The sequence below is a fragment of the Dermacentor albipictus genome, chromosome 1 (genome assembly GCF_038994185.2).
Source record: "Dermacentor albipictus isolate Rhodes 1998 colony chromosome 1, USDA_Dalb.pri_finalv2, whole genome shotgun sequence".
NCBI lineage: Eukaryota > Metazoa > Arthropoda > Arachnida > Ixodida > Ixodidae > Dermacentor > Dermacentor albipictus.
The window spans coordinates 368728643-368747793 of record NC_091821.1 but is presented as its reverse complement, the minus strand read 5'-3'; the positions used below and the strand labels follow the sequence as shown (position 1 = coordinate 368747793).

The following is a 19151-nucleotide window of genomic DNA, read 5'->3' as shown; positions in this document are numbered from 1 at the left end:
CACTTTGTTTGGGAGCTTTAATGTCATTTCTACATCAGTTTTCTACTTTGGGCACATTGAAGTGGCTGTGCATTTGATTCAGGCAAATACTGTCAAATGAATCAGCGGTGTGCTTTGCCATTCTTTCTGCATCCTGTTAAACTTGACCTGCTTGACCTGACTCAAGGAATCTCGTCAGTCCCATCAGGGTCAAATTAATGGAAGTCGATTGTATACCCTTGTACGAAGTCACATTTAATTTAGAGAAGCGCTGGTAAGTGCGACTGGCAGCGTTCAAGAACAGCAGCGTACTGATGTGCTAGTGCGCCGTGTTACCGCTTCTCACTTTTTGTGTGTGCATTGTAGGAAATGAAGAATGGCTAGTTTGAAATCTGCAGTCAAATCTGAGCTATAAAAGCAGTTACCCTCATCCTAATGGCTTCTCAGGTCAGGTCCGCTGGTAGCAGATGCACGAACTAAGCGACTGTGCAATGCCTAACCTCGGCTGAACGAGTTTTTCATTGGCTCAAATTGAGTGCGCAGCTGGCGAGGGCTCAAGTTTTGCAGCCAACAATGCTATACCACTTGCCACCTATCACTTGCCCGTCCACACAGAATGCAACTTCTCCAGACAGCAACTTCTCACGCCAAACACTATAGCTTACGATTGCCAACTCCTTGACACTGTCATCTGCCGTTCATTCCCAGCATGCTTTTGTGTATGCCACCATTCACATCATAACACAATGTGGCCAGTAGCTGAGGAGAAGGCCAGGCGGGTGGTTCGAGAAAATTAATAAAATTCATTTGCAAGAAATTACCACAACTATCAAATCTGCTGTCTTGAAGAAATGACAGAAATGTGCTGAGGAACACATTCAGCAAATTTTATTGACATCTGCTGACCCTGACAAATCACTGCAGTTGCCCTTTAAAACATATAAATGTGACTGTGAAAAATGACGTACCAGTACGGCCAATTCCAGCGCTGCAATGGACTACGATAGGTGGCCCTAGGGGATGCCCATCCCACTTGGGCTCCATAGAAGCCACTGCCTGTGCCTGCTTCTCACGGACCACTCCTCGGAAGGCAAGCATGGCCAAGGCTGAATCAGGCACACCGTAATCGGGCCAACTTGTAAACTGCAGGTGACTCACAGAGCGGGACTCTTGGATCTGTGTCAGTGTGGTGAGAATGCAACAAAGGAAGCAGAAGCTCAACTCGAATTTTACGCAACCACATAAAAATGACAGAAGCCTACCACTCACAGACCCACATAAGACTTGGAGAATGACATGCCTCAAGAAAAAAAGAACATAGTTAGGGTAACAGTTAAAAAGCAACACCCAAGTCTTATTTCTTAAAGGAACATAAAAACCAAGCACCAACAAATCTATCAGTAGAGATAAGAGAAAACTAAACACTAAAGCTTAGTTTATCTATATTGTAATGCGCTGAGACTGCAACATTTGTACTGTGACAACTATAGTTATGCATCTTTGAAGAAAGCAACAATTCGGAAAAAGGTATGACAGCTCGTACACCACACACTATGGATCAAATCCTGCCTGTATAAAAACAAGCAGTGTTTTCATTTCTACAGACTCGACACCCCCCCTCCCCTCCCCCCCCCAACCTCTGAAATGGCAGATATTACATACCTCGACAGTTACGGCCGTACAAATATTTAAGGCACTTGCCTCGCAATTGAACAGTTCCAGCTGTGTTTCAACATAATCTGGCTTGGAGTCCTTGGCCAAGACGGTGATCTTGAACAGGTCTTCAAGCTCTATAGAGGCACCAGCCTCCCCAGGTGGCCAGTACTGGCCGCACTTGCCCCGCCCTCTTTCAAAGGTTCGTGTCGTCATGACAATTACTGCACAGCGCTGCTCCCAGATCATTCGCCAGAAGTCTGTGTATGTCTTTGGCAGAGGTCCTGGATGAACAGAAAGCAAGCAGGCCTTGCTATTGATTGAATTATTTATTTATTTATTTATGAGTTTTAATATCCTAAAGCAACACAAGGGCTATAGTGGAGAGCTCCGAATTACTTTGGCCGTCTGGGGTTCTTTTTAATGCAAGCCTAAATCTAAGCACAAGAGCGCCTCTGCATTTCAACTCCATCGAAATTCAGCCACAGTGGCTGAGAATCGAATCTGCAACCTCGCGCTCAGCAGCAGAATGCTTTAGCCACTGAGCAACCTCCAGTGGGTGGCCCCTATTGTAACTCATGGGAATGGGGAAGAAATTAAAACATGCAACAATCAATAATAACGACAAATAAGTGAAGTTCTGCAGTTGAATCCTGCTACAATTAATGCTAGAAAGTATTCACAACTTACACCTAGTGGCTTTCAGTGCATATGCGACCCCCATGATAGCAAGGTAATTTTCCTTGGCCTTTCCACACCAACTCAGGGGTGGTGTTCTCGGGCAATAACTTTCGGCGATACTAGTTCCATTTTCACGAAATTTCACAAGAATCAGCCCATGAGAGCCAACGAGAGTGTTTGCCTGACCCTCATGCAGATGCCTCTAATGTCCATTCTCACGAAACCTCACTGAAACTATCTCCGAAAGTGATTGCCCAAGAATACCGTCCCAGTTTTCACAAGGCAAAACTAAATTTTCACATGAAATCGGAAGACGAAGAATTCCAAAAAGGTACCTGCCACTGGGACTTCACAAACAGAATGCATACAGCATTTTAGTGCAAGTTATCAAAAAGAGCCAGCTGTGGCCCGAGGCTTTGCTAGCCATATCGCAGCCACGACAAGCACCTGCTCATAGAAGTTGGTGCCATTATCGCTTAGAATTTTTCACAGGTCCAACGAGATCCTAATGTACTCAGCTTTGAAAGCAAAACATGCTGCTGCATCATTCTGTGGAATGCAGCTACCATAGAAATCAAACCACATTCACATCCTTTCTTATCTGCTTGCTGTCATCTTACTGCTGATTACTCGTGCCATAGCTGCAGCCTGCTATTTCAGGTAACAAGATCTGCATGCACTGCAGAGCAGATCGCTGTCAAGATGAGAGTTCACGCACGATGCCCTGAAAGGCCATATAACTGCTCACTGAATCTGTGTACGCTACAAGATTCTCTTAGTGTAGCATGCGAAAAATTGGAAGGTAATATGACATAAAACGCATATGCGACAACAAATCATGCTGATGCAAAAGATGATGTGCAGGGCAAGGTGTCCCACCCTAATCCTTTGCCACCTGTAGTATTAGCTTTTTATATGTCTGATATAACCAACTTAACGACACAACACATGACAAAGTTGCAAATCAGTAACAGAGTGCTTGCAAGAAACGGTCATAGTGCTGCTGTCAGACAACAAAGGAACAGCCAATGCCAGTCACTTAGAAATTAAGATTGTTCAGTTCTTCATAACGAGCTCTCATCTTTGATCTGCTATTCTCCTCTCTCTCTAAAGTTGCATTCGCGACAAGGTTCTGCTACAATGTTTTTGTATTTGCATGCTTCATGAATGCTGTTGCAAGATTCAACTGTACAGCCAAATTGAAAAACTCCCCACTTGCAAGTACTGATAAAGTTAATAAGAGCAGAGAATATAACTGCTGTCGCCATTGGAGTTCCCATGGTGTACGTGACTGAAGCACAACAAACCAAAGGTTCTGCTCAATGAAGTGCTACAGGCAAGTTCCCAATACTTAGCACGTTGAGTGCTTGCTAACTTTATAATGCATACTTTTCTTTATTTTTGTTTTAACTGATAAACAAACCACTTTTCGTCTTTTCCGGATCTCCGAGCTTTCACTTACAGAAAGAATGGCCTATTTGCCATTTCAGAAGTATTATCTGCCAATTGCAGTCAAACTCTGATATAACGAAGTTGTACTTGCAGTCTTGCAATGAAAAACAAATCACAAATTTTCAAATCAAGAGATTAAAGTTTCGTTAGGAAAAGTAATTTCACACATTACCAGAACATTCCTGATGGATAATACCGCATCAATAAGCACTTATATATTATCACAAGAAGATTGGGCAGTAACTGCTCGATTAAGAGCACTAGCACATGCAATTGCAGATGGCATTGCAATGCATTGGCAAGGCATCGGTGTGGCTAATAACATTCAAGATTTGCGTATGGAGCGTCACAGAGTGCTGTAAATCTTAGATGCCATGGATGGCTGCGCTTAGTGCCCACAGCCGTCATGGATGGCGCTCACCAGTTAAATATAAAAGTGCAAAAAGATGCGAAGATTCCACCTCTCCGAGGAAAACTAGAGCTGCAGTTTCACCCGAAACGTGAAACATTGATAGTGATTGGGATTGTTAGGGGCAATAGGCAGGCAACTTTTCTAATGTCGGTGTCAATTTGAGTTAAATTGAACATTGTTAAGCCCTTGCTTTTTTCCCATTTAGAAGCGTTATACGAAACAATGAAAAAGTTTTTCTTCTTTCTGTAAAGGACCATAAATAGCAGAGATTTCATATTTTGAGAAAATTGTGGCCACTGTATGAGTAACGGGCACTGTGAAAGTTTGAAGTGTCTAGAGTAATTACATGCTTTGAAAATAAATACTGAGCTGTCATCTTCTCTTAGTTTTTACACATTATACAAGCATTTAACAAGCATTTATAGCTTGTTGAAGTAGGAAGTAGGAATGTCAACCTTGATTGGCTAACAGCTTAACAAGCAACAACACAGCACTAAGCTCCCTACCTTGTGTTGATATGAAAGCATTTTTTTGATGGTAACCATCTACAAAGTTGGCGTTGATGTATGTGCTGCAGTCATCTTCATTCCTCATGGACAGAACCACTCTGCTGTGGTCGAAACATAGCACATCCGTGTACCTGTTTTTGCACTGGTTTGGTTTCACTCTGCAGACAGAAAGAATAGGGAAAGAAAGGCATTTTATTTACTTGACACTTTACATGCTGAGGGAAACACAAACAAAATACATGTATGCACAAACAAAAGAACACGCCATAGTTTCACAAGTACAGTAGAACCCCTCTGATAAGTTTTAAAGAGACCGAGGAAAAGAAAAGCAACGTACCAGCTGGGAAAACGTAACCATGAGAAATGGCGCAAACCGCCACAGCATTTCAGAAACAGTCCGAGTGGCTGCCAGTGAAGTTATTAGGTAGATGTCTTGGTGCTCAACTTCAACTTCAACAGGGTTAACTGCAGTATGACTCTAAACAGCAGTTCATGCTCACACCATTGAGGAGCAGATCACGCTTTCAGTTAAAGCAACTCTGAAACACCTTTCATTAGAGGCGTGTAATGTGTACAGCATTGAAGAAAATCTGCCTGATGAATCTTTCCTATATATATATATACAGTACGAGGGCTGATCCAGAAATAAGGTTTCCATCAACTTTAGAAATAGACAACATTGTTTATTCTCACAGAAATTTACATCATTGGAAAGATAAAACTTTGCTCTATTTTTCTACATAATTGCCATCTTTTTCTGAATGAAGGTTGTGAAGGTTGTGGGATTGTTCCCCACCTGCGGCAAGTTGTTTTTTTATCCACTTTCATTTCCATTAATTTATTGTTTTCTTAGTTCATTTATTAAGCACGAGTAGTTTCCCCTATGTTGTCCTTGGTGTCAGTGTTTGTTGGCTTCTTATGATATGACTAATAAAAATCGGGCCTCTCGGTTAACCCCTTTCTTTCTGTTCATTTTTTTCTATGCATTTTTGTAGACGGTGTTCCAATTTCTGTATCCCGATGTCGTAGAACTCCGCCGCCAACCCGTTGAGAAAGTGTTCACCTCTTGTTTGACTTCATCATCACTCCGGAAGCATTGGCCACTCAAATCTTCCTTTAACTTGGAGTTCAAGTGATAATCACTAGGCATGATGTATACACTGTATGGTGGGCGGGGCATGAGAGTCCACCCAAAGTTTGACAAAAGTTCCTCGGTTTGATGAGAGACATGAGGTCGGGCGTTGTCATGAAGCAGCGTTACACTGGCTGTCAGTCGTCCTCGCCGGTGGTTCTGGATAGCTCGCCTGAGTTTTCTTAGGGTTGCACAATAACTGTCTGAGTTGATTGTTGTCCCACGTTCCATGATTTAATCAGCAGTATCCCCTTACGATCCTAAAAAACACTGGCCATGACTTTGCCCGCAGAAGGAGTTTGTTTGAACTGCTTTGAAACTGGTGACTCTGGGTGATGCAACTGTTTAGATTTTTGTTTCGTTTCGGGAGTGAAATGAAACATCCACATTTCGTCTCCCATAACACTGGAGTCCAACAATTCTTCCTCATCCTCTTGACACTTTTGAAGAAACTGGCGAGTACAGTCAAGGCGTTTCTTCTTGTGGCCTGATGTCAATCGAGCACAACACTTGTGATGCCCCAATTTTTCAGTCAAAGCAGTTTCCAGAGTACCATAAGAACTACCAAGAATCTGAGCAACAAGTTCACAGACGGTGATCCTCCTGTTTTGAAGCACTTCGCATTGGACCATCTCGATAACCGCTTCCGAAACTGACAGTCTTCAACTCCATTCTTCATCATGGACTTCCTTCCGACCAGCACTAAGCTCCCTGCACCACTTCAGGACGTGTTGAACGGACATACACTTGTCGCCATACACCTCTGTCAACTGACGAATATCCCTGGGTGGAGTCCCTTTGGCATGCAAAAAGCGAATTACGTAACAAATCTCGCACTTGGCGGGATCAACAATGGGAACCTCCATATCGGACAGCTGCTGAGCCAAGAATGAGTGGTGCAGCGAAGTGTGGCCGCACGAGAATAGAGAGTGGGGGAACAGCCATGCGCAGCAGTGTTGCCAGATTTCGCCTCGCACCTTCCCGTGTGGCTGGAGCACTTTGAAAACCTTATTTCTGGATCAACCCTCATATATATAAATATCAGAATGTGCCTTGTGTGATGGAGTGACATTTCTGTGGCATTCACCGCTATAACAGGTGATGCACCATCACCTTATCAGCTATGACGTTTCTAGGTTCTAGATCTTGTCAGACTTACTGTTTTGAATTTGATGAACACCATGGCCTATAGCTGTGCTACTGCCATCGAGAAATGAGCACAAAATGAACACAAGATGAAGAGATTTCAGGAAGTTCAAGGAAAGAGCAAGTGGTCTCTTGAGTGAAATTGTAGGCTTCCTGTTGTTTGTACAGGGATATTTGGTTCAGATGCTCATGCCAACACTGTCGGAAAACTAAAGAGATTTACTTACCATGTTCAAGAAGTGTTGCAGGGGCCCTTTAATCATGTAGCACCGCAGGTGGAAATTAATCGCAGTATTACAGGAGAGTTCTAAGATGGGATAGTTGATTTACGTTTGACATGGGGAACAGTGCAGATGACAAGACGTGACGTAGAAACAAGCACGCTTGTCCTGCTAGTATCTCCTTTGTCTTGTCGTCTGTCCCATTTGCCATGTTGAACAGTGACACACCAAGTGCAAAAACCAAGATGAATAGGGGTCTTATCGAACAGAACAACCTAGGAAATCAATAGTAAACAACATCAGGGGGCAGCAACAACTTGGACCATTTTTAAATTGAAGCGAGGCTCGTTTCTTTTTTTACTGCATCGGCTGCTGGCAGTCGATGCAGGCTGCCAGTAGGCTGCCCCACCCGCCAAAGAAAGGAAAAGAAATGCTGCTTACCTTGCAGTGACAAAGGTGCCCTCCGGACTTTTTGCTTTTAGTTCAGAATACTCCTGGTACAAGCCACGACGACCTTTGACCTACAAGTTAAACATGAAATTGCAAGGCCAATTTCAGCTATTGCTGAAAAACAATGACAGAAATCCCATTTTTTATCTGTTCCTTGCAGTTAAATCTACCGGCATTTTTACTGGAACAACAGGCGACATGGCAATGAAACATGCTTATCAGTGTGAACCAAAACCAACACCTTAATGAAAAAAAAAAGAGGCACCATAACCATAAAACTAACCTATCCTGTGCACAAAAGCCACAATTAGTAGTTAGCTTTCGCATTAAAAAAGATGGGCAATAAGAAGTTTCAACGGCGCCTATTTGGGCCCAGTGTTCACTGTGGAATTGGAGTACACAGGAACACTGACATTTGTGGTAACGCTTTGCCTTTCATGCTCAAAGCACCACTGCAGTTAGAAAGCCAACCTACAAGCAAACTTACAACTTTATGTTGTAATTAAAAAAATTAATACTGTGCTTAACATCATCATTAACATTAATTTTGAGTATTATTACATAATTCAATTACAATATCAGATTATTCTCAATGTTTGGCTTTATATGCCAGCTAATTTATGTCCACTTAATGTAACAATGAACAATTGTGAGTACGTCAAGCAAAACCTTCGCCATTCTATACCCTATAAGCTCCAAGAACCTACAACCAATCTGAAGAACAGTTATGATCTATCATTCCATCTTTGTAATTTATATGAGGACAGAAAGCAAATGCGTACATCGTTCATTGCTTATAAACAATAAGAGTTGTAAGGAGTCTGCTCAAATTTGGTGTAAAGTGAGAGCCTAAGCTTCAATTGGTGCCACTACTATGTTTGTAGGCATACTTTTGAAGCAAGATTGAAGAGGCCCGCTACATTGAAAAATTTGGTGCCCAGCAAAAACACTAAGCGTTGTTTAAGTCTTCTCCCTGGGAGGTGGAGATGCGATTATTTTTTTGGGGCCCCAGAATGTTGGGAGCCTTTATTCTCAAAACGATGACTTGTAGGAACACTAAAAGTCTCACAATTTGGTATTATATGCCTCCTATGCTGTGCGAAATTCATGTAGTACATACTTTTTAGACACTAATTAGCCAAAAAAGTGATGAAAAGCTTTAGTTAAAAAATGCCAGACTAGCAGATGACAAATTTCCCACACAGATTGAAGTATGTGCAAATTGTAAGTGAAAAAGTTCAAATATCACAGTTGTACCTATGCTGTTGTTAAGACATCAATAACCACTATGTTAACCATGAAAGTCAGGTCAAATAGGTACGAGTGACTGTTGTTGCCAGATCCCACAAACACAACCTATTCCATTCATGTGTTTCTGCATGTTCTTGTGTTTGATGAGGAACTGCACAGGGCTAATGTGGACACTAACAGTTTAACAAGATGCACAGCAACCCGCTTTGCTTGTCAATACCCCAAGGGCTTTCTGAGGCTCTCAAACTACATATGCAACACATGAGGTCAACAGTACAGTAATCCCTCGTTATAATGAAATCGCTTTACACGAAATATCCCTTTATTTGAAATTTCTTCTGGTCCTGACCCAGATGCATGCATTGCCGCATTACTCAAAGCGCATGAAGAGCTTGAACCGCTTTGAGCGAAGTGGTGAGTGGAGTCAAAGCGCATGAAGAGCTTGACCCGCTTTGAGCGAAGTGGTGAGTGGAGGCCCGCCACCAAGAGGCAGCGTCCCTTTTGTGCATGCAGTGTCAAATTAATACTGCCGACAAATTAGTTTCATGCAGGCACAGAACAGGCAACAAAAGTACCAAACCCGTGACCGATGACCGCCTAGTAACAGGTACGCAGTGAGTGCCGAGTGCTCCCAGATGTCTACTGTGGAGCAAATGGAAGCTGTCAAATTCCATGGTGCAGCATGCCCAAACTTTTAATCTCAGTGGCAATTGCATCGCTGGTGTCCCCCGTGATAGAATCCACAGGAAAATAAGTTTTCCTGACACTTTGCGATGCCAAAAAACCATGGTCTCTTGGACGCCGAAAAGTCACCAAAAGTCGCCAAAAGACAGCGGGCAGATTTGCACCATAGCATTCCATGGAGTAAGCTTGATGAGCAAAGTTTTACCGCTCTGAAGAGCACTTCTGGCACTGAAACGCGCCGAAAAACACAAAAGAAGTGTCCCTCCAATTATAAGTGCCATGTTCGATGGAAGGAGTTAAGTTAACAAATCAGGAAGACGACTTTGGGGAAGTCGATCTAGAAATTTGCTTGCCACTCACCATAATCAGCCTGCATTGCAACAAAACACCTTCCCTAGCTTTGTTGCACTTTTGACGGTGCAAATCGACTGATAACTTGCTGAAAACACGAAAAATCCGAGCGTCGCCTGCGCGAGTCAGGCTGTCAATATGGCAGGTCAACGCAAGCTGGTGTTTCCCCGGCAATTTTCTCAAACCGGTCATGCTTGATTCGCACCATCCGACTTTAGACAAACGGTCTAAATGTGTGGTAGGGTCATTGAATTTTGTTTCTCGACATTTGACAATGGCGCAGACGCGACGGTGTGCGAACACTCGAACACTCGAGCTGTAGAATTAGCACCGTTTCATCGACAACGGTGCGCAGAAAAGCTCTCATTTTGCAAACTTCATGGTTGCACACTTCGGGAAAAAATTGCCCAGTGATCATGAAAAGCCCCTAAGGCAAGACCATTAAGTTTCCACAATCGCACTGCGTACCCACAATGAGCGGCTAATCGTTCTTTGAGCACAACAAACACAACCTCAGGCTCAAGCCACGGCGGCCACACCCACACACACACACATGCACACACACACACGCACACACACACACACACACACACACACACACACACACACACACACACACACACAGACAGACAGACAGACAGACAGACAGACAGACAGACAGAAAGTACAAACCCAGTGCTTGGCGTGCTTATAAGGGATGTGCGAATACGGCAGGAAAAACCATAGCAAGCAATTGGTGAACTCCACACATACCATATTTACTCGCATATAACCCGCACCAAAAATTGAAAAAATGTGTTTAAAAAGTGGGGGTGCGGGTAATACGCGAATATTCCGGAGAAGGGGGGCTCGGCGGGTCGGCTTCACGGCAACGCGCGGCCTGCCGTGCAGAGTCCGCATCCCCATCGACATCAACGTGTGTTGCAGTGCATATTAATATTGCACCAACCTTTTGACCACCGAAGGCCAGTATGGACTGAAAGAAGACCACGTGGAAGCGGAGACCATGGAGCATATCGTTTTGCGGTGCAGAACACTTCGTCCGGACATTGCCGAAGACGCGGCGATAGATATAGAGGGTGCCCTGGGATTTGCAGGGGAGGACGGACGTGTGGATGAGAGAAGGGTAGTGGTGACAAAGAGTAGGTTGGAAGATTGGTGCAAAAGGGGCTAGGGACGAGTGAGTCTATAAAAGAGGGACAAATTACAGTTCACAATACGAACAAAATTACGGGGGAAAAAAAAGGGGGGAATCCTAGGCTAGGGGGCGCAAGCCACCACCGTTACAAAGGGCTAAGCCACTATGATCCATCCATCCAGCCAACAAGAGGCCAACGCAGGTCACAGCCAGATCCACATCCATAGTCTGTTTAGTCCCACGCCAGCCACGCGTTTCGCATGCTTTGCATACGCTTTGTTCAGACGTTGATGGGCCTTGAGTAAGGTGCCGTTTCTTGTACGCCCAGTTTGCACAGTTCGCCAGCCTTGTCTAGGCATCATGAGTGTGTCTCGGCGGCAATCATTCACGGCGAAGGAGAAACTCAGGATCGTCGCCGCTGCTGAACAAATCGGCAACAGAGCTGCTGCGAGAAAGAACGATGTCGACGAATCTTGCATTCGCGACTGGCGGAAGAAAAAAGACTCTCTCGAAGCTGCGAACAAGGACAGGCGAGCGTTTCGCGGCCCGAAGACTGGCGCGTACCCTCACCTCGAGACGCAGCTTGCAAAATTCATCGAGGAGCAGAGGAGTCGTGGCCACGCTGTGTCTACAGAGATGGCGCAGATGCAAGCCCTGAAGCTGGCCCGGGAAATGCACATTCCACGCGAGTTTCATGCGAGCCGCGGATGGCTGCAGCGCTTTATGGCCAGGCATGGATTTTCGATGCGGCGGCGAACTACCATGTGCCAGCGGCTTCCCGACGCTTACGAGGAGAAGCTGCTCAACTTTCAACGTTACGTCATCGGACTGAGGAAAGAGCGCAACTACTTGCTATCTCAGCTGGGAAATGCTGACCAAACGCCAGTATATTTCGAGATGCCTATGGACACGACCCTGGAAAAAAAGGGCGCAAAATCTGTTAGTGTGCTGACTGGCGGCAACACCAAGCTGCGCTGCACAGTGATGTTGTGTGCTTTGGCCGACGGCACCAAACTGCGCCCGTATGTAATATTCAAGCGCAAGACTCTGCCGAGTACACCACTTCCCCCAGGAATTGTTGTGCGAGTGGAAGATAACTCGTGGATGAACAGTGACCTCGTCATTGACTGGATTCAAGCAATCTGGGAAAAAAGACCAGGTGCCTTGTTGGCACGCCGTTCGATGCTGGTGCTGGATTCGTTCCGAGGCCACTGCACTGACGCGGTGAAAGCTCGCCTCGCTGACAACGGCACAGACCTTGTCGTAATACCTGGCGGCATGACTTCCATGCTCCAACCACTCGACGTGTGCATCAATAAGCCTTTCAAGGCTCACGTGAAGCGGCTATATGCCCAGTGGATGGCCGATGGCCTTTACGCCCTTACGCCGACGGGACGCGTGCGAAGGCCAGATATTGCACTGCTGTGCCAGTGGATCGTAGATGCATGGGGGATGATCCCGGCCGACATGGTACGCAAGAGTTTCAAGAAGTGTGCCATAAGCAACAGCCTAGATGGTACCGAAGATGATTACGTCTTTGAGAGCGGCGATGAAGCCTCAGACGGCAGCAGTGAGAGTGGCGACGATTGACAATTGAACGACAGCACTGACAACGTTGCGGCAGTCGTTTTCAAATATATTTGTTTTGAAAACTAAAATGGTGACTGTTTGCTCAGTTGTAACTTCCTAGTCCTCATTTTTTCAGGTAAGTGTGCGGGTTATACGCGAGGATATTTTTTTTTATTTCATGGGGTTCAAAGTTAGGGGTGCGGGTTATATGCAAGGGCGGGTTATACGCGAGTAAATACGGTACATGCATGACCTCCACGACAACCATAGCTGCTAATGCCAGAGGCCCTGTGTTGCACCGTTGTTTTTCCTCTTGCCAGCAACAACGCCAGGCTGCAGCGACATATAGCACTGCAGTAGACCGGCATGCTCCAGTGCTCTCGGCTGTCGTTGCAGAAAGAGGAGGCATGTTTCTGCCTCTGGATGATACACTGCCTTATTAGAGTATACCATAGGCACGCTACGGAAGATAGCAGATCTAGCGATTCCCCTGTGTTTGCAGCTGGCCTTATAAATGGATCGAGCTGCAGCGAGCCTGAGGATGTGGTCTTCTTGTAGGACTTTGACTCTGAGAATGACGATGACGCAAGCCAGCCTGGAACATCGGTGGCAGCAGCCCGGCATGCTAAACTGTGGTACTTGTACTTAAATTGTTGTAGTGAAATAGATGTTCAATGAAAAATGGCTGTGGCTTAGCTAAGGTTAAGCCCAGGATGCGAAGCATACTAGCCTTTATTTTAGTTGTTGAACCACTGTTTAGCCTGGTGAACTGCTATTGCTTGGCTATATTTGGTTCGGCTAGACGAAGAAACAACTCATACATTACTCTGCTTCGCCTTCAAGAGTGGAATGCGAGAGCGTTCCCGTCGACCCGCCAAGGGGTGTAAGACAGTGGGCTACGGCGCAGCGACTACGCGCCCCGCATTGGACGCGGTGAGCGTCGAGCAACGCAGCGTTCGGCGCGGCAACGAAATGTGCGCCTGAGCAAGCGACGCATGCCTGAGCCTCAGAAATAGCTCGTTTCTAAGGCAACACCGCATTCACTAGAGGCGCTTTTGTACCGCTTTGAAGCATCGTACTCGTGGCTCAGTGGTAGCGTCTCCGTCTCACACACCGGAGACCCTGGTTCGATTCCCACCCAGCCCATCTAGCAAGAGTTGAGCCAAAGCCACCTAGAAACAAGCGCAGCTCCCTATATACCGCCGCGACGCCGCGAGCGACGGCGGGAGTTGGAGCCCCGTTTGTCGTGACGTCACGGTGTCACGTGGTATTGAAGGCGACACCGCCGCGCCTGAGGAGCTGGGTTGAGCTCTCGTAATATGCTTCGCATAAAAATTTTGATATTGATGGATGTAGTGCCTATTCAATGGCAATCATTTTGTATATCTCATAATTTTTGTTACATTTTGTTTCACAGTTGATACAAGCGTGTCATTACAAAGTATGTTCAATTTTATCCCACAATCTTGATGCTGGCAATTAATATATATTTTTTATGACATAAACTTCGTTAATAAAACTTTTATGCGTGAAAAGTGCATTCATACAGCTTTTTTGTTTATGTATTACATAAAATACTCAGTGCAGTAGTTCCTTCAGAAAAATAAAGGAAAGATCTGGTGCAACCTACAAAAGACACCAATTTTCCCCATGGTATGGAAGGAGATAAGCGTCTCCCCACCCCCCCCCCCACACACACTCCGCCCTGCCCCACATATGCGCTTGATCGCGTTACTGCGAGCTAGCTCCCCTCCCTTTCTTTCTCTTTGCTCGTGCAGGGACGCGGCGCTCATGTGTGAGGCCACCATCTTTCTCGCACACTTTCACTCGCACTTAAAGCACAAAGTGCACGGGGGGTACTAGGATTTTATCGCACTTGGTCTTTATAGGAATGTGATGCAACTTCACTTAGGGGGTCATTTCAGAGTTCTGCTTGCAAGCAGCTACTTGTAATTCAATCATTTGACCATCTGCGTCTGTGGAAGTTTCCATTTATTGTCTCAGCATTCCTTTGATATGAAGCAACCTCCTATATGAAGACACCAATCAAACCCCAGCCCTCAGTCCCCAGCAGCTGCGAAGCAATTGACCACGGCGGCGGTCAGACCTGCAACGCAGCAGAGGGTGCTAAGAATCACTGGCTCCGGAAAGGCCGCCATTGGAATATGAACCTGGCAACGTTTAACGCTAGAACGTTATCTAGTGAGGCGAGTCTAGCAGTGCTATTGGAGGAATTAGAAGGCAGTAAATGGGATATAATAGGGCTCAGTGAAGTTAGGAGGCCAAAAGAAGCATATACAGTGCTAAAAAGTGGGCACATCCTGTGCTACCGGTGCTTAGCGGAGAAAAGAGAACTAGGAGTCGGATTCCTCATTAATAAGAAAATAGCTGGTAACATACAGGAATTCTATAGCATTAACGAGAGGGTGGCAGGTCTTGTTGTGAAACTTAATAAGAGGTACAAAATGAAGATTGTACAGGTCTACGCCCCTACATCCAGTCATGATGACCAGGAAGTCGAAAGCTTCTATGAAGACGTGGAATCAGCGATGGGTAGAGTGAAAACCAAATACACTATACTAATGGGCGACTTTAATGCCAAGGTAGGCAAAAAACAGGCTGGAGACAAGGCAGTGGGGAAATATGGCATAGGCACTAGGAATAGCAGGGGAGAGTTATTAGTAGAGTTTGCAGAACAGAATAATATGAGGATAATGAACACCTTCTTCCGCAAGCGGGATAGCCGAAAGTGGACGTGGAGGAGCCCAAACGGCGAGACTAGAAATGAAATAGACTTCATACTCTGCGCTAACCCTGGCATCATACAAGATGTGGACGTGCTCGGCAAGGTGCGCTGCAGTGGCCACAGGATGGTAAGAACTCGAATTAGCCTAGACCTGAGGAGGGAACGGAAGAAACTGGTACATAAGAAGCCGATCAATGAGTTAGCGGTAAGAGGGAAAATAGAGGAATTCCAGATCAAGCTACAGAACAGGTATTCGGCCTTAACTCAGGAAGAGGACCTTAGTGTTCAAGCAATGAACGACAATCTTGTGGGCATCATTAAGGAGTGTGCAGTGGAAGTCGGTGGTAACTCCGTTAGGCAGGATACCAGTAAACTCTCGCAGGAGACGAAAGATTTGATCAAGAAACGCCAAGGCATGAAAGCCTCTAACCCTACAGCTAGAATAGTAGTGGCAGAACTTTCGAAGTTAATCAACAAGCGTAAGACAGCTGACATAAGGAAGTATAATATGGATAGAATTGAACATGCGCTCAGGAACGGAGGAAGCCTAAAAACAGTGAAGAAGAAAGTAGGAATTGGCAAGAATCTGATGTATGCGTTAAGAGACAAAGCCGGCAATATCATTACTAATATGGATGAGATAGTTCAAGTGGCTGAGGAGTTCTATAGAGATTTATACAGTACCAGTGGCACCTACGACGATAATGGAAGAGAAAATACCCTAGAGGAATTCGAAATCCCAAAGGTAACGCCGGAAGAAGTAAAGAAAGCCTTGGGAGATATGCAAAGGGCGAAGGCAGCTGGGGAGGATCAGGTAACCGCAGATTTGTTGAAGGATGGTGGACAGATTGTTCTAGAGAAACTGGCCACCCTGTATACACAATGCCTCATGACCTCGAGCGTACCGGAATCTTGGAAGAACGCTAACATAATCCTAATCCATAAGAAAGGGGACGCCAAAGACTTGGAAAGTTATGGACCGATCAGCTTACTGTCCGTTGCCTACAAAGTATTTACTAAGGTAATCGCAAATAGAATCAGGAAAACCTTAGACTTCTGTCAAGCAAAGGACCAGGCAGGATTCCGTAAAGGCTACTCAACAATAGACCAGATTCACACTATCAATCAGGTGATAGAGAAATGTGCGGAATATAACCAACCCTTATATATAGCTTTCATTGATTACGAGAAAGCATTTGATTCTGTCGAAACCTCGGCAGTCATGGAGGCATTACGGAATCAGGGTGTAGACGAGCCGTATGTAAAAATACTGAAAGATATCTATAGCGGCTCCACAGCCACCGTAGTCCTCCATAAAGAAAGCAACAAAATCCCACGAAAGAAAGGCGTCAGGCAGGGAGATACGACCTCTCCTATGCTATTCACAGCGTGTTTACAGGAGGTATTCAGAGACCTGGATTGGGAAGAATTGGGGATAAAAGTTAATGGAGAATACCTTAGTAACTTGCGATTTGCTGATGATATTGCCTTGCTTAGTAACTCAGGGGACCAATTGCAATGCATGCTCACTGACCTGGAGAGGCAAAGCAGAAGAGTGGGTCTAAAAATTAATCTGCAGAAAACTAAAGTAATGTTTAACAGTCTCGGAAGAGAACAGCAATTTACAATAGGCAGCGAGGCACTGGAAGTTGTAAGGGAATACATCTACTTGGGGCAGGTAGTGACGGCGGATCCGGATCATGAGACAGAAATAATCAGAAGAATAAGAATGGGCTGGGGTGCGTTTGGCAGGCATTCTCAGATCATGATCAGCAGGTTACCATTAACCCTCAAGAGAAAAGTGTATAATAGCTGTGTCTTACCAGTACTCACCTACGGGGCAGAAACCTGGAGGCTTACGAAAAGAGCTCTACTTAATTGAGGACGACGCAACGAGCTATGGAAAGAAGAATGATGGGTGTAACGTTAAGGGATAAGATAAGAGCAGATTGGGTGAGAGCACAAACGCGAGTTAATGACATCTTAGTTGAAATCAAGAAAAAGAAATGGGCATGGGCAGGACATGTCATGAGGAGGGAAGATAACCGATGGTCATTAAGGGTTACGGACTGGATCCCAAGGGAAGGGAAGCATAGCAGGGGGCGGCAGAAAGTTAGGTGGGCGGATGAGATTAAGAAGTTTGCAGGGACGGCATGGCCACAATTAGTACATGACCGGGGTCGTTGGAGAAGTATGGGAGAGGCCTTTGCCCTGCAGTGGGCGTAACCAGGCTGATGATGATGATGATGATTCTTTTGATGTGGAAGTGAAATTTCGTTATATTGAAATTGCATACAAGTACCGTTCGTTATATTTAGCTTCTAATTACATGGTGTTCTACGGACAAGGGGTTATGAAAAGTTAAATACTTCGTTATATGGAGAATTTCATTATATTAAAGTTCGCTATATTGAGGTTTAACTCTGTTTTGACTTGTAGCAGGTGATGTGACTGACAAATATCATTGCAGCAGAGCATTGAATAAATGAATGAATGTGGTGTTTTATGGCGCAAGGGCCAAGTGTGGCCAAAGAGCGCCAGGCCAGTGCTAATGCATTTGCAATGGAGCTATGAATAATGAAGGTCAGATGTTACGGTGGCTGTAAAGGGGCCTAAAAACAGTCGCTCTAAAGTGCATAAAACCTATACAAGATAAAATTATGTCAATGGTCAATGGGCTGTACAATGGACACAAACTACAGATTGTGAGATAATGATGATATAGTGAAATATCTCACAGATAAACTTTTTGCAACAAGCACTACTGCCTTAACAGAGCCCTTGGGATGCAAGGGCCTGGAGGCATGTGCTATACAAGACTACCATCACAGTGGCATCTTTCAGAAAGAGAATGTGCTATGAATTTGTGGGGCTAAAAACTTGCAAGTCGACAGCATTCGAGAAACCCAGAACTGGTTTGGTGTCGAAGAACGGTTCTGCGCTAAGAAACATTGCTGGATGGAGAGGGGTGTGCTGGCGTGATACAAGAGGAAAATGTCTCTTTCTCTCATGCACCCGACACTTTGCCTCACTGGCTGTAGGCATTCTTGCTCACTTGAAGTTGGCTGATAAACTCCTCCAATGTGATGGCACCATCTTTGTGGTCGCCATTGGCAGTGCCTTCATCCCACTGAGATGACGAAGACACTGACGATGACGAAGGGCATTTCTCGTCTTCCTCTTCTTCTGTCACGAGTTCAGGTGAAGCTGCTGCAACCCTCGTCTGCTCACCAGGCTCTTCCTGTGGGTGAACACACATGTGGAAAGGTCACTAGATTCTATACCACAACTGAACCTCACTGCTACTAATAACGTAGGTGCACCCGACATGAAAACAGCTTCTTTATATCCTCTGTTCGTTATAAGCGTGCATGCTGATATTGGCTAATAAAAAAAAAATTGCAAGTAGATCTATGTGAGAGAAAAACGCACACCAGCAAAGAGTCTCCTGTCGATTTTGACAGCCCGTCTGCGGTGATCTTTATCGTGATCATCAGCCTATTTTTATATCCACTGCAGGTCGAAGACCTCTCCCTGCGATCTCCAACTTCCCCTGTCTTATGCTAGCTGATATCAACTTGTGCCTTCAAATTTTCAAATTTCATCACCCCACCTGATTTTCTGCCATTCTCGACTGCACTTCCCTTCCCTTGGCACCCATCCCGCACCACTAATGGTCCACCAGTTATCTGCTCTACGCATTACATGATCTGCCGAACTCGAATTCTTCTCTAAATACAACTAAAATATCAGCTATTCCCATTTATTTGCTCTCTG

The 19151-nt window shown here is 45.1% G+C and overlaps 1 protein-coding gene across 2 annotated transcripts in view; it reads right to left on the bottom strand.

The window, feature by feature from the left end:
- The window catches only part of Ptpmeg2 (Protein tyrosine phosphatase Meg2), a 51326-nt gene that overhangs the window by 7301 nt on the left and 24874 nt on the right, over positions 1-19151 (bottom strand). For both annotated transcript variants that reach the window (XM_065434690.2, XM_065434691.2), the window contains exons 9-13: positions 18430-18615; positions 7627-7706; positions 4684-4844; positions 1681-1916; positions 948-1155 (exon numbers count right to left, since the gene is read on the bottom strand). In XM_065434690.2, coding sequence (XP_065290762.2) covers positions 948-1155; positions 1681-1916; positions 4684-4844; positions 7627-7706; positions 18430-18615 — 871 coding nt within the window. The remainder of the gene's footprint in view (positions 1-947; positions 1156-1680; positions 1917-4683; positions 4845-7626; positions 7707-18429; positions 18616-19151) is intronic.